Raw genomic sequence first — 16,132 nt, forward strand, 5'->3', positions numbered from 1 at the left:
TTCAAGTGTTGTTTCTCCGTACCAGCCTGTCGCAGTGGTGTGGTACCGCTGTTCCGTTTCTCACACCCTTCTTTGCCTTTTTCTGAAAGGCCATAGTGTTTAATGGTTACGAGTGTGGGCTATGAGTGAACCCCAGCCACTCACTTCCTAAAAAGTGACCTTGGGCGAGTGACTTAACTGCTTTGTGCCTCAGTTTACACGTCTGTGAAATAGGATGATACGTGATAAATGAGAGAAAGTGAAAGTAATCACTCAGTATAAGTGTTCACTTAATTTCCTGATTCTTGCAGGAGAGGCCCGGGTGGGTGCCACATAGAGACAGGGTCTTCAAGGCAAGAAATAGGAATCAATCTGATAGTCAGTCTCAAAGGAGGTGAGGGGAGACTTTTTCCTTGTTTTGGAAGCAGTCTGAGGTTTAGAGCCTGAAGGAGGAGTCTCTGGCAGTGCTTGGCTAACTCTGGCTAATACCCCTGCTGGCCTGGGAGCCTTCAGTCAGGGCCCAGGTCTTACTCATCTGTTTCCCTAGTGCCTGGCATAAGGCTGGGCACATGGTAGATGGTGCCCACGAAATTTTGGTAGATGAAGGAAGGAATGAATGAACAATATTCAGAAAAGGCCTAGCTTCTCTTTGGGGTCCTCTGGTACTCACCTCCCTCCTCCATCACTGTCTTCACCATGTGGCAGGTGCGTGAATACTCAGTGGCAACAGTTTTTTGGAGTTCCTAAATTCTCCCGTTTCGTTTTTGTTATTGCCACTCTCACCGGCCCTGCTCCTCAACACCATCCCTTTTTCTTCACCAAAGTCCCCTTTGTATGTTGAGAGAGAGAGCATGAGAGGGAGAGAGGAAAGAAAGGAAGAAAGAGGGGGAAAGAGACAGACAGACACTGACTACACTTTATATTTGCCTGAATTTTGGCAACTTCCAGTGAGCGCTTGGAGAACTACAGCAGGTATGGGAAAACCTGTGTGAATGCGCAAGTCTGAGTGTGTGTTTGTGCCCGTGTGTTTACACACACACGGCTCGGTCTGCTGAGAACCGGGGAGCAGGGCTGCCTCACATGGCCCTCTTAAATGGGTCATTCTGTATCAGTGCCACTGCTTTCCCCAGACACAGCTCTTCCTCCGAGTTCCAGCTACTCCACTCTCCCCTCCCCCTGCCCCCATTCCTTTCTGTAGGGGAGGGAAATGATAACCACCCACCCTCCTTTTCCCCACAAGATGTGTTTGTATGTGAGGGAATGAACACGCACAACCAAGAGAACATGGGAAAGAAGTAACAAACAGGAGTTCATAAAGATGCCCTGTTTCCCCCTCCTTCCCCACCACATGGGAAACAGCCCTGGTGCCCCAGGAGTTCCCATGGTGAGGGCAGACCACCCCAAGAACTGTAGCGTGGGGCATGGTGTGGAGGAGGGAGATGTGAGAATGGTTTTGTTCCAGTTTACACTTCTCTCTGGCAAACGGCCCATGTCTGTGGCCGAGGAGATGAGCAGCCCCATCTGAGAGCCCATTGCCCTTCCAGAAGGACACAGCTTTCCCTGGCCAACTGGGAGTTTTGCAGTCCCCAGAGCTTGACATATGGTAGCCTTTTCCTAGAAAGCTGTGTGGTGCTTATTGGACAGTGAGAAAAACACCAACTCATTTTCTCATTTAAAAAAAAAACACATTGGTTTCCTTTCATCAAGAGGTCACCTTTTACCCAAATTAGCTCCGTGCCCAGCAATTCAGAGATTCCTTGGGTCAAACCCTATGAAATTGTCATTTGTGTGGGTAAGGAGCATTTATTTAAAGATTGGCAATTTCATGTGGTTCAACCTAATAGATATACTATTGATTTTAATTCCGAAATGAAGATTGGTCTCTATATGTATACACAATAAAACACCTTGTTAGTACAAAATGGAGAAAAAGCAAGCACTTGACAGTCATGAAAATCTTGACAGTTGGGCTGGCCAGGTGGCTCAGGTGGTTGGAATGCCGTGAGGTCGCCAGTTCGATTCCCACATGAGCCAGTGAGCTGCGCCCTCTACAGCTAGGATTGTGAACAACAGCTTTCCCTGGAACTGGGCTCCTGGGAGCAGCCGGAGGTCGGTGTGGGCTACTGTGTGCTGCTGTGTGCTGCCATGAGACATGGGTTGCCAGTAGCGGCCCACAGCTGGCAAGAGCTGCTGTGAGCGGCCGACCAACGACAAGACCAATGACCAGCAACCGACTCCCTCAGCACAAGGCTCGTAATACCAGCATGGGCCAGGGAGCTGTGTCCTACACAACTAGACTGAGAAACCAGCTTGAACCGGAGTGGGGGGGGGGAGGGGGGAGGCGGAAGAAGGGGGGAAAAAAGATTTTTAAAAAAAACTCTTGACAATCATGAAAATCTGGGTTTGAGTACTAGTGTCACCATTTTTGGTTTGTCTTTTTAATAAATTTTATTGGGGAATATTGGGGGACAGTGTGTTTCTTTTAAGTGGTGAAAGAGTAGTTTATTAGAAAAGACAGTACACTCCAAAGAAACAGGAGCAGATCTGAGCAGTAGAGAACAGCTCAAGGGATCATTATTAAAAGAAAAAGTACACTCCAAAGGGTTGGGAGCAGGCCCCGAGCAAAGGCAAGGCTCGAGAGGCCTGACAGTGTGTTTCTCCAGGGCCCATCAGCTCCAAGTCATTGTCCGTCAATCTCGTTGTGGAGGGCGCAGCTCAGCTCCAAGTCCATTCGCTGTTTTCAATCTTTAGTTGCAGGGGGCACAGCCCACCATCCCATGCGGGAATTGAACTTGCAGCCTTGTTGAGAGCTCACGCTCTAACCAACTGCGCCATCCAGCCACCCCCTAGCATCACCATTTTAACAGCTGTGAGTTCCTTATGCTAGGGCCTCAGTTCTCTCATCTATAATTTCTTCTTCACAAAATAGTCGTGAGAAACACATGAAAAGAAGTGGATGTGGAAATATTTTCTGTGTGGCAAATCACTATAGAGCTAGGAGGTCCTGTGTGTGTGTGTGTGTGTGTGTGTGTGTGTGTGTGTGTATTTTATCTTTATACATTCTGCCTTATCTCTGTACAGAGAATAACCAAAAAATGTGTCCTTTTTGCTCCAGCTACTACATAATAGAAAAATGTTTGATACTTGTGTTCTCAGGACTATCTGTTTAAATGAGAGATTTTGCTTAAATCAATGTGTGTCTTATTTTTCATAAAAACACTATGCGTTTCGAAAAGCTTGCAGTTTACATCAAGGGAGTAAATTCAGAAACTATTTCAACAAAAGATCTGGAGGGCAAAAGAGGCCTACAACCAACCAAGACTTCTTATTTTGAACACTGGAAATATAAAGATACACATCACTGAATGATTTATTCATTGTCGTTTGCTGGGACCCCTGGGCCTGATTTCCATTTTTAAATATACAAGATATTTACTCACACTTTGCTCCATCTGACAAGTGTTTTCCCAAAAATGTTTGAGATCTGAATTTTCATAAATTGAGCCATATTGTCAAAGCACAAGGAAAAAGTGTCTTTTAAAGACACAAAAGATTCCTGTTATAAGGTTCGCTTTATTAAGTAAAAACCCTTTTGTAGGACAAATAATCACTCCCTAATTTATCTGTGTCGTGCTTTCCCGTTTCCTGTGTTGGGTTTTTCTTAAAGTCATTTAACAAGAAACTGCTTCTACCCTGGCTATGGAATCTGTGTTGGAGAGCAAGCTCCCTGCCTGGGTTTCAGACTCTGAGCTCTTCACTGGCTGGGTGAGCAACGTGCCTAGGGAACTGGTTACAGCCTTGTTGGCCCCGGGTGACTTACCATCTCACTCGATGAGGCTCTGGGAGAGAATGAAATTAAAGGTCCTGCAAAAGGTTTGTATTCCCCAGGGGCCTGCAGGCTTTTCAACATTTATAGCAGCAGCAGTGCTGGCTGTGTGTGAGATTTTTTTCTTCTTTCCTGTTGTTTAACTGCACTCATTTTATTGGAGGGAATAATGGGTTGGGAAAATGAGGCAGCTGGTGGGAAGGGGTGACTTTCTAGTTTAACCCCTCAGCTGCTTGGGAGACTGGTCATTTATTGATATTTGCTCAGCTTTGGGGGGCAGCTGGGGCATCCAGAAGGGACAGAGCACAGACAGACTGAACATGACCCTATCCCAAAAGTGTGGGCAGACAGAGCCCTCACTGGGAATCCTGTCAATCTTGCCATTAACTCACTGTGACCTTGGACTAGCTTGCTTGGACCCTCAGTTTCTTCTTTCTTAAAGTGCAGGACAGAGAATGTGACTGGATCAGCTTGGCAAACTCCAGTGCCTTCAGGGTCCGGGCAGGTATTATAAACCAGGCTGGACTGGGAAGCACGGTGGCAAAACTGGAGGTCCCCAGCTCCATCCAAGGTCACTGAGACTCAGAAGTCTTAAAGCCGCTGTGCAGGGCAAAATCACTGTTTTTGCCTCAGATCTAAATACTAATATCAGACATTTATATGATGTTTACCATGTGCCAGACAGTGTTCTTGTGCTTTATACGTATTAATTCATTTCACTTTCACAAAAACCTGGTGAGGTAGTAACTGAGATAGGCATCTTGGTTATCTCAAATTTACAAATGAGGACATTGGAGAAAAAGCAGTTCTGAGCCACCCCACCAATGGTCTAAAAATAGGGACGATGCTTTCTAAGGTCCCAGACTGGGGCAAGAGGGGGCATGGACCCAGCTGACAGAGAGAGTAGCCAGTACAATCTGACTTTCTTTGCCCAATAGTATCGCTCAGAACTCAGTGAAAGAGACATCAGGTAAGATATTCAGGGTTTTTATGAGGAAAAGGGATGTTAGAAGTGTTCGGTATCACTTTTATTTTTAGTTGTGGTAAATTAACATAATTTATCATCTTAACCATTGTAAGGATACAATTCAGTAGTGCTAAGTGCATTCGCACCATTGTGTAACCATTACCACCACCCAGTCACATAACTCTCTTTTCATCTTGCAAAACTGAAGCTCTGTACCCCTGAAACACTAATTCTCCATTCCTCCCTCCCCGCAGCCCCTGGCAACCACCATGCTACTTTGTGTTTCTATGAATTTGACTACTCTAGGGACCTCACAGAAGTGGAATCATACAGTATTTGTCCTTTTGTGACTGGCTTATATCACTTAGCATGTCTTTAATGTTCATTGAAGTTTATAGTATGTATTAGAATGTCCTTCCTTTTTAAGACTGAATAATATTCCATTGTATGTATATACCACAGTTTCTGTCTCATTTTATCTGTCAAGGGAAATTTGGGTTGCTTCTACTTTGGGGCTCTTGTGAGTAATACTGCTATAAACATGAGTGTCACTTCTAAGGGACCCCTGGGTGGACATCACAGGGAGGCAAAGTCTGGTAGGATAATAGGAAGAACTTGGCAGTGATTAGAGCCCCTTCACAGGGTTGCCCCAGGAGGTGATGAGCTCCCTGTTGCAGGAACTGAAGAGCCATTTTGTCAGTGGCTTGGCAGAGGGTGTCCCCTTTGGGAGGAGATGGTCCATCAGATGATCCCCAAGGACCCACCGACTCTAGGGTGTCGGCCGGGAGAGGAGCTGAAGGGCTGCCCACCATCGGGTAACGGCGCTGGCTTGGACTGGGTTGCCAGATCCAGTGGAGGGCACCAACTCCTGTTTTGTTCCCTGTCTCCTGGCGAGACTTCTCTGGGGGCAGACACCAGCAGGTGACAATATTGTCCTGTCATCTGCTTCTTAGCACAGAGCATGTCAGGGAGCAAGATTAGATGTCCTCATCTAAAGAGGTGCCGTGTGGCGCCCATCTCGCCTTTTGTGGAGAAGGGCTTTCGGGTCAGTGAGGAATAATGGGGGAAAGGCAAGCGATGGGCAATAAGCCCAATACTGCAGGATTTCTCCCCCTTTTTGGCAGCTTTCCTTGCTTGCTCCACTGACGCTTCCACAGACATTATTGTATGTGCCAGTACACAGGGACTCTGTAAAGTTCAACACATGTCCCCCAATGTCAAAGGGGTGTGAGACGTGCCCCCCCAGTTGGGCCTGGGCCAAGCAGCAAAGGGAAAATGGATGGTGGGAGGGAGCGGAAGCCCCTGCCTGTACCCAGCTTGCCTCCTTCTCTGGGGCTGGTATGTTCCAGGGAGAGTCCGGGCTCGTTTCTGTGTGTGCCCGTGCATTGGTGCAAATGGGGAAGTGCTTTGAATGCACTGCAGGAGTGCCCCTCAAAGGAACCCCATGGCGAAGTCTTTTGTAAAATGAAAAACCCCTTTGTGAGGTGAATAATTGTACTCTGTTCATCTGCTTTGGAGGTTCACAGTGTTCAGAGAGTCTCAGGGGAAAGAGGGATTTGTTTGAAGGCCATCTGGCCCACCCCCTTTCCAATGCTGGATTCTAGAGCATTCCCTCCAAGTGATGCAAAGCCCTGTTTGAACCCCTCAGTGATGGGAAACGCACCCTCCCCCAAGATGGATCATTCCATCTTTAGGCAGCTCTGCTTATTAGAAATGGAAACTTCTGTTGAGCTAAGGGGGAAAAAAATCTCTCTCTGAAATTTTCATCCATTGAGTCTTCTGTTTGCAGGTTACACTGAATGTACCTTATCTGTGTGTTGATTCACTTGATACCTGACAGCAGTGAACTTGACCCTTGCTTCTTCTCTTCATTCATTCCTCATATGCAGGCTTTAGAGTTTGTTTGTTTGTTTGTTTTTAATCATCCTGATGGTTCTGCTTTGACTTTTCTTGGTTTGCTGTCCTGCATCCCTTTGCAAGTGTGGGACCCAGCCATTAATTCAGCTCTCAGGTGTTGTCTGTGTGTAGAGAAGACAGGGACTCTCATCTCCCTAGATCTAGATTCTCCTCCTCTGTGCGTGCAGCTCAAGAGCTTTTTGACAGTAATAAACTAACCATGGCCTAAAGTCTCAAAGCCTTGCTGGTTGACCTGTGACTAAGCCACAACCCCCTCATTCAGGATTTAATGAAGATTATTTTTTTAAATGTCAGGTTTTCTTAAGCCAGATCCCTGTGCAGAGGAGTGATCTGATCTGGAACTAATGGAATTCTCTCCTTTTTTCCTAGAACTGGTCAGGCATGAAGTGCCAATTCAAGCTGCTGCGGATGGCTGTGGCCTTGGTCTGTAGTAAGTCCTGGTGGGGCAAGGGGGTTCTGCTTTGGGCCTGGAGGATGGAAGGATGGCACAGTCCCTGCCCTTCAGGGGCTTGTGGTCAAGAAAAAAAGGGCCGGCCCGGTGGCTCAGGTGGTTGGAGCGCGTGCTTGAACTGGAATGGGGGCGGGGGAGGTGGAAGAAAGGGAAAGGAAAAAAAAGAGAGAGAGATAGTCCATAAAAAGAAAAAAAAGAGGGAGCCATGTCAATAACATGGAACAAAATAGGGATGTTAATGAGAGAAGTCTGGCCTACTCTGCTACTTCTCAACTTTTCTCAAACTTTTTATTGACACATAATATGCAGACAGAAAAATATACTCAGGGTAAGTGTCTAGCTCAATGACCAGCACCCCAAGAAAAATAATAACCTTTTGGGTGATTGAGTCGTTCCCTTGAGAGCTCCTGTTGGAAGCTAGGGACCCTTTTCCCAGAAAAACACACCTATGCATACGGACACACACACACACACACACACACACACAACTGGTAGTTTTAGCAGGTTTTCCAACTATAATCCATGAACCCCTACAAACAGGGTGGTGCGGGCCCTAGTGGGGAGAAGTCAGTTCTACCTACAGAGGTCGTATTGAGTGTTCAAGACAGGCAGGTATTCACCATGCAGACAAGGGGCAGGAGGCCGTTTCCGGCAGAGACGCAGCATTAACCAGACGGGCCGGTGAAGGGTCCCAGCCGGCAAGTCAGTGAGCAGAACCAACCTGTGAGACCTGGGACTGTGCGTGGTTATGATAAGAGGTAATAGGAGTCAGAGCCTGAAAGGCTTTCCATGCAAAGGGAAAGATTGGACTTCAGCCTGAATACACTAGGAGGCCACTGGGGGGCTTTAAACAAGAGAGTTACTGACAGATTTGAGTTTTAGGAGACCAGCCAGACTGCAATATGGAGAAGGGGCTGAGTGCTCAGAGATGAGACCAGAGGCCAAGAGGCTCATTCTGAGATAGCGATCATAGTCTGAACAGAAGCAATGGAGATAGGAAAAGGGCAGAGGGAACACACAGTCTCTCACCCAGTTCTCAGAATACCGCTGTGAAGAGGGTATTAGTAGGCTTAATTTACAGGTACGTACTCAAGACTCAGAGAGGTAAGTTCCTTTCCCAGGGTCACCCACCTAGAGGTGACAGAGCCAGAATTCAGAGCCAGCCTGTGCCATTTCGAATGTCGCACAGTTTAGCCAGGCAGGGTAGGAGCACCTTGGCTCTGTCCGCCTGGGTCGGCCACTGACTACGTGAGGAAGAGGAAGACTGAGCCAGAACAAGCATGGGCTGGAGGGGCCCGTGTGGGCTCCACTCTGAGCCACTTTGACGTCCCCTGCCTCATACATCATGGCTTTCAAGACTCTCTGGTCTCAGTTTCCTGGATGGGTTTGGAGGAGTTCTACTTCTAGAGAGGAACTTCCAGCCATAAAGCCCAGAGACTCTTTGAGCCAGGGCAGTGGGGGTCGGTGGGGGCCAGTAGGGTGGGGTGCTAGGGTGACCATATCTTCCCTGTCTGCTCAGACTCTGAGTTTGTTTGCAAGGAAGGGAAGAGAAACATGAGTCTTGCTGTTTAAAAAAACAACTCTCAGCATCATAAAAATGAAAATGCGGTTTTGGAATGGGGGACCATGTCTTTCAAACCTCCCTTGTGGAACACGGCCTGCTAAACAAAGGCAGGAAGATACCCCTGGGCCTGGGGAGGAATGGACACAGTGTTCACCCCTGGTGCTCCTTTTCCGCCATCTATCGGCCATCCTTGGAGTTGCAGGGCCGGCGACAGAAGGTTAGGCAATCCCCAGGGGAATGTACATCGCTGGAGTGGTTAGAATGGTGAGAGGGGCACTGTTAATTAAATGGTAACTGATCAAGGACAAAATTCCCCTCCAAGGGCTTTCTTTCAATCTGTCATGTTTGCCTTGGATGTAAAACAGGAATAAGAGCCCTTGCTCTCAGCATCCGTGGGAGGCAGGTAACAAAATGGCACACAGTTTCCCAGCATCTATCCTTTCCAGAGAGTACATTCCCATTGGATTGGCCAACCCAAGAAGTTCATGCAAAAAGGATGGATTGGAGAACAGGATGTGGGCATTTTAGAATCTGTCAAGAGAGAAATTCCAGCAGTTTGTTGCAACTATTTATTTCCAGTCCTTCTTTTCCCATCTCCCCCTCCATCCCTACCTTCCAACCACAAGAGTAATCGTTCTGAGGGCTTCCTAAGTGTTTTGAAATAACACATAAAAACACTTTATAAACTGTAAAGTGCTACCGCCTATTGCAGTTGTTATTAATGTTCCAGCAGGGTAGCCTGGTACATAAAGGCTGAGACTTCATACAGATGGGGAGACTGAGCCTCCAGGACCCGTGACAGCAGGGGTTCGAGGGCCTTTGGGCTGCTGCACAAGCCATCCCCTCTGCCTGGAATGTTCTTCTGAGGGTCTTCTCGTGATAGTCACATCTCAGCTCAAATGTCACCTCTTTACGGAGATCTTGCCTGACTCTCCAAACTAAAGAATCCTCCTTCTTACACCCACTGTTGATTTGAAATCACCTGTTTTTGTTTCCCATAGAATTTCTCATACTGAAATTATCTTATGTATGTAATTGTGTGCTGGTTTATTGCCAGATCCTGTAAGCTCTGGGAGAATAGAGGTTTGTCTTCTTCACGACTCTTACTCCAGCACATAGAAAAAACAGTGCTTGTCTCGTCGTGAATGAATTGATGGGCCAAGGGGGCACCTGGGTGGATGGATGGATGGGAGGATGGATGTGTGGGAGGATGGATGGATGGATGGATGGATGGATGGATGGATGGATGGGAGGATGGATGGATGGGAGGATGGATGGGTGGATGGATGGATGGATGGATGGATGGATGGGAGGATGGATGGATGGATGGATGGATGGATGGATGGATGGATGGGAGGATGGATGGGAGGATGGATGGATGGGAGGATGGATGGATGGATGGATGGATGGATGGATGGATGGATGGATGGATGGATGGGAGGATGGATGGATGGATGGATGGATGGATGGATGGATGGATGGATGGGAGGATGGATGGATGGATGGGAGGATGGATGGGTGGATGGAGTGCAAGGCCTGTCCCTCAGCCCCTGCCCAGTGGCCCTCCTGTGACTTCTCTGTGCTTCTTCCCTTTGCAGTGAGCATGGAGTTTGGTCGGGCTGTGTGGCTCCGGTTCCACCCGTCGGCCTATCCCCCGTGCCCTCACCCGAGCTTCGTGGCGCACTTGGGTGGTGTCGCCGTGGGCATCACCCTGGGTGTGGTGGTGCTGAGGAACTATGAACAGAGGCTGCAGGACCAGTCGCTGTGGTGGATTTTTGTGGCCATGTACACCATCTTTGTGCTGTTTGCTGTCTTCTGGAATATCTTCGCCTATACCCTGCTGGACTTAAAGTTGCCACCACCCCCCTGAAGGGCTGGGGGACCAAGGTTGGGGAGGGGAGGGCAAAGCAGCATCAGGAAGGAGCATCTGTGTTCTTTTTCTCATCACCAGCTCAGTGAGGCCGCAGAGGACAGGACAAGCGACACTAGGCCGCTGTAATATTTGTGTTCAGAGTTGGACACGCACTGAAGGCTCTTTTCTGAGAAGCGTCTGCTGGAGAAGTTGGATGTGGCTACTGTTGTTTTCTGGACTGTTCTGAAGATAATAGGGCCAGGGCAAAGGCCTGGGGTAGGGTGACGGGCTGTCCTCTGGGCTGGGCTTCTTCCATGCGTTCAGTGGTCCCCTCCCCCATTACAGATCGGGCAGAAGCCTTATCCTCCACTCTGAGAGACCGTATGGGTGTAAGCAAGGCCTGAGGGGGTAGTAGCAGGCAGGCCCTCGTCCAGCCTAGAGATGACTGCAGGCCAGGAAATGCGCCCTCTCCAGCTGTAGGGTCTGGTGGACATGGTGACGTTGGCCTGAGGGAGCCCAAGGTGCCCTTCTGTGCCTGACGGTGAGCACTGGGTGTGGCCTCTAGTGCCTGGGTGGGTGGACAGAGGAGGGAGAGTGTGTAACTTCAGGCCTCACCCTTGCCCTGGGGGTACGCAGCAGGAGGAACCCCAGCAAGAGGGAACGAACTTCATCCCAAGTTCCACCCTGGGGAAGTCCCAGGACCAACTGTGCCGTCTCCCTCCCTTTCTCCCAGAACGCTGGCGTCTCACACCAGTGCCCCAACGTCCCTTCCCTTCCATTGCCCTGACCCTACATGACGCCTCTCCTTTGGTTGTGGAAACGATGTTCCGATGCATGTACACTCGCACGGTTTGGTGGGCGGAGATGCCCGTGTGATGGGAAAGACCACCGGAGGTGCCAAGGATACTGCAGAGGAAGCCTGAGGGGCAGCGGGGTCTGTGGAGGTGTCTCTGTGAGAGGAAGGGAGGGGCTGAGAGGTGGAGGGTGTGGTGCCTGAGGATCCTTGCTTTTAGCAAAGCTTGCCCCTTCTTTCCCACGCCCCCACCCCTATCCCTTCCAGGCCTCTGAGAATCACTGACCAGTGAAAGAATTGTCCCCAGTCGGGGGAGACCTCCCACCCTTCCAGGGCCTCTCAGGATCCTGAGGGTTTCCTCACCTTTGCCAAGTTCTGCTCTGGGGTGGCGTTCATATCTGAAAAGGTTCTGTTCTGTCTCCATTAGGAGGGAAAGGGTTTTGGGGGTGCAAGACAGGCTGGGGCAGGAATATTAAAGCCATGTTTCCTTTTGAGTCAGGAGGACAGGAGGTTGCAGCTAAAGGAATTCTAATTTAGGCGGTAAACTGCTTCTAAAGAGGAATTGTTGGGTGTTTGGAGGAGCATCAAAGGTGAGGACAACCCATAGGGTCAGCTGCTCGGAGCTAGGAGGGAACTGAACCCTATCAAATCTATCCCCACCCCCATTTCACAAGTGGGAATATGAAGCCAAGCGAATGACCCCCTACTAGGAGCTGGTGCACCCCAAGGGGAGAGTGTGGGGCCTTTGACAGAATGTCACTCCTTTTATAATGCTCTTGAACTCCGAACTACTGACAGCCCAGAAGGATGAAAAATCAAAGTCTGGGAGGCAAAGGGGCTGGGTTCGTGCAGGAACAAGGGCAGGAGTGTGGGGACCGCCTTCTGCCAGGCACGTGCTCATGAGAGCCGTTGTGTACTCCGAGGTCTGAAGTCAGCCAGGCCAGACATTTGGAGGTCTTGGGCCCCTGTGGCTTCCTATCCCCAGTGGTCACACATAAATGGGCAGTCTTCCTACCCAGGGCACCCCGCTCAGCCCCAGGCTATGCCAGGCCCTTCCCTGCCTTTGCCCATTGCTAAATAGTTTGTCCTGGCCCCACGTATGGCTCCCAAGGTCGTGCTGCACTGTGCCGGTCCTGTGCTGAGGACGGCCCACCTGAGGTGGCGTGGGCCCAGATCTTTGGCTGAGCTGCATCGCCCTGAGACACCCTGTCTGTGCCCTTCCAGCCATTCTGTGTCCTCTTGAGAGAAAGGTGAAGCTGGAAGAGTCAGCTTCTCAGGAGAGGAGACTGAGTTGGAACTGGGGGCCAAGAAGACTTGGGGAAGGGTGAGGAAGGGGGCCTTGGCCATGCGCTGCAGCTGCTGCTGGACCCAAGTGGTGAGGTCCCTTCCTGGAGGAGCAGAGGCAGCTAGTACCTCTCCAGGTCCTGTTTGGCACCTGGGGCTTCTGGGTTGTGCGTGGAAGGAGCAGAGAGCCACCACTGTCTTTGTCTGGTGTGGCCTGGAGAGGGGCCTTCTTCTCAGGGGTAAGAAGACTGCGGACCAGAAGACTCTAGAAAGCCCTCAGAGAAGCATCCAGTTGCCTCAGGGCTTCAGATAGAAGCTGGTTACTAAGAACGACAGCCTGAGTTGGACATCCCACCTGCCGTCCTGATAACTGTCCTTCGAGGTCTGGAGCCTGCTCAGAGAGCCTCACTGATGCCGCCGGCCGCCAGCCCCAACTGCTCCATCAGCGGAGTATCCAAAGGCAACCCAAACGTTCTTTGGTCGGCCTGTCACCCACCTCCACTACCCTCCACCAACCATCCTTTCCAAGCAGGGATGACGACAGTCACTTCACACAACCCAGGTCTCCCACCCAGAGCCGGAGACAGCTGTCTGGTAAGAAAGGTTTCCTTTTTGGTGTCATGCTTTCTCCTCAGCAGGTCCCTTTTTTCCCTCGCTCCCAGTACCCTGCTGGCATCATGCCTCCTTCCTCACCCAGTATGGCCACCTGGCCAGTGTGCCGGAAAGTGAGGGTGCAGTGAATCTTCAGGCTGTGGACGGAGGTCAGATTTGCATCCACACGACACAAGAGTTGAAATCTAGGCATTCTGCACACAGCAGCCACAGACTTGCTCTCTCGTTAAACAGAAGAGGAATCACAGAAACGGGGGTGGGGGGGGGAAGAAAACAAACCTTCAAAGAAGAAATTTCCCTTCAATGACACCATTAATCATTCGTTTTTTAATTAGGAAAAGCTCCCTAATGAGGCACTTTTGCCTGCTAATAGGATTCTCAATTTCCATGAGAACTCTTCTTGCCCAGAAGATTAGGGGAATCAATTGCTCACAAAGCCCAGATCTTTCCCCAGTGTCCAATTTCATTTGCGAATAATGCAGGTTCCCGAGCACAGCGCAAGCCCTTTCCTGGCATCATATTCGCGTTGCTCCCAGGGCTGGCTGGAAAGCGCCAGCACTCCTCTGCCTTAAAAAACAGCCCCCAACACTGAACTTCCTGCCCCCCACACACACACATACAAGGACTTAAATGGAAAACAAAACACAAACTGCAATGTTTGTTTCTAAATATTTTTGTATTGTGTACATTCTGTATATTTTTGTTGTAACATATTATTTGAGCACAGATTCCATTAAAGATTTTTTTTTAAGGCCTTGGTTATTCAGAAAGTGACCTGAAGGGCTGGCCTGATTGGGGCCTGTTTCATCTCCATCTGGGTCAAGGTAGGGGGAGAGAGCGGGTAGCAGGAGTGGTGGGTCTATGATTTATACAATACAAATCGGGCATTGGTTCTTGGTGCCTGTGTCTCAGGTTTGGTGGTTCGTAACCTTTCTTGAGTTACTGAATGCTTTCGAGTGGTTGATGAAAGCTATGATTTCTCTTCCTAGAAAAATGCACAGATAGACAGTTTTGTGTATGATGGGGGGAGGAATGGCTGTGAATAAGGAAACTGATGCATGGCTTCCGGGCCAGAACCTGTGAGCCTGCTGTCTGTCCCGCCTTCCCCTTCCATCCTTACTCTATACCCCGATGAGAAATGAACACTTGGACTACTATTCTTGGAGGAATCTTCTTTGAAATTTCCTAAGTACTTCCTTCTTTACCCTGATAGCCTAGTCTTTAGGCCTTTCTGGAGGCTGTCAACAGCCTATCCCCTGATCTTGAGGAACGATAGGAATGTTCTCCATGTAAAAGGGCGTGGTCAATTCATACACAGAAGGGGCAAACGAGAGGAGCATAAATGTGAAAGGTGAAATCTGGTGCTTGGTAAGGTTAGCGATCAAGTGCGCTTTGAGTAGAGGCAGCCTGAGAAAGTGAACTGTTTTCACCCGTTTTTCTAAACCAGTGGCAGGGTGTATAGTTTTGCCGTTCAAAACTGTTAAATTTCATTTGAGGATTAAACTACCCTGTTAAATTCAGTATGGGAGTTGTTTCCTGTAATATTCTTTCATATCAGTTTCTGTGTATCATTTTTAAATATTTCTAAATGCTGCAGAAGTCATTCCAAAACAAACTTTAGAGAACAGTGCAGGCTAAAGGTCAAAGAACCCACTTCTCTTTGGAGCGCAAAGTGACTTCCCTTTAAGGAAAGTCGGGACCCTGTCTGAGACCAGTGTTCCCAGGTCAGTCCTGGGCTCCCACACCTGAGACATGTAAAGGCAGGCTCCCTGGACACCCCAAAACTGTTCAGTTAGCTTTGCCTTTGGCCTCCTATCACTTCTCTTTGCACTTTTCTGGTTCCTCCCTCCTACCAGATTCTCATTCTCCCGGTAACTTAATGTTTACCAATAATGTAATTAGGAAGAACATTTACTGCGTACCTACTGTGTGCTAGGTACTGGAGGAAGCATTTTCAATATCTTATTCTCATGTATTGTACAGCTACTTGGCGTGAAGTGTGTATAAATATTCCCATATTGACACCTGAGGGGAAGGCGTAGGGAAGTTCAGTAACTTGCTGGTCGTATGTCGCATGGCTGGATTCCTACCCAGGGCTGCCTGGTTGCAAAGTTCATGCTCTCAGCCCTCAGGTGTCTGTATAGGACGTCAAGGACTCTAACTCTGTAGACGTGTCAGGGAGTCTGTTTAAAGATCCTGTCTCCCTGTAGGAAGGCCATCCAGGAACAGTGATGAACCTTGGAACATTCACCCAGTGTTCACTTAACAGAATCTCCATTTTGTCCGCCCTCCTGGAAGTGGTTTACAAAAATCCACAGCTAGCCACTCATTACTGCTCCCTATCACCCGTGATTTCCAGAATCTAGCATTTATGCCAACTCAGAGTGATTTAAAGTTGGTGAGTCCCACTTAGGAAGTTTAGCAGTTACAGAACTGGAGCTGCCCTCTTAGACCCAAGTGGAAAGACTTGATTGAAGCCAGCAGTTTCCATTCCTGAGAAGACACAGGGTTAGGAAAGTGTAGTCCTAGTAACTGAATCTTATTTCCGAGAAGCCTGCAGGCTTTTCTGGCATCTGGTACAGTGATCCTCTGGTACAGGACAGGCATTCTGTCATGGTGAATAATGAATGAGAGTGAAAGGAAGTGACCTGGGTTATTGCGTGCTACAGGTGTAACTTTACTGGACAATGAATAAAACATTGTGATGGAAATTGCTCTTACACCCTGCCTGATGCCTCTTGTAAGATGCAAAAAGATGTATCCCCGCAGGTGATTTGATTTTCAACAAATTCTTTAATATAACAAGTATAATTTCCCCACAAACTTGTTGTGAATTAATTAAAATGTCAGGCCTGAGAATTGAGCTCATTAAATAAAAACGACTGCG

At 48.8% G+C, this 16,132-nt stretch overlaps 1 protein-coding gene across 4 annotated transcripts in view; it reads left to right on the top strand.

The window, feature by feature from the left end:
- RHBDL3 (rhomboid like 3) overlaps nt 1-13,996 on the top strand; it is a 46,803-nt gene extending 32,807 nt beyond the window's left edge. For all 4 annotated transcript variants that reach the window (XM_019750723.2, XM_074319996.1, XM_074319997.1 and 1 more), the window contains 2 exons: nt 7,059-7,119; nt 10,303-13,996. In XM_019750723.2, coding sequence (XP_019606282.1) covers nt 7,059-7,119; nt 10,303-10,574 — 333 coding nt within the window. In that variant the 3' untranslated portion in view covers nt 10,575-13,996. The remainder of the gene's footprint in view (nt 1-7,058; nt 7,120-10,302) is intronic.
- Nucleotides 13,997-16,132: the final 2,136 nt, after the last annotated feature.

This window comes from Rhinolophus sinicus, linkage group LG15, assembly GCF_036562045.2.
Source record: "Rhinolophus sinicus isolate RSC01 linkage group LG15, ASM3656204v1, whole genome shotgun sequence".
In the NCBI taxonomy this organism is placed as follows: Eukaryota; Metazoa; Chordata; class Mammalia; order Chiroptera; family Rhinolophidae; genus Rhinolophus; species Rhinolophus sinicus.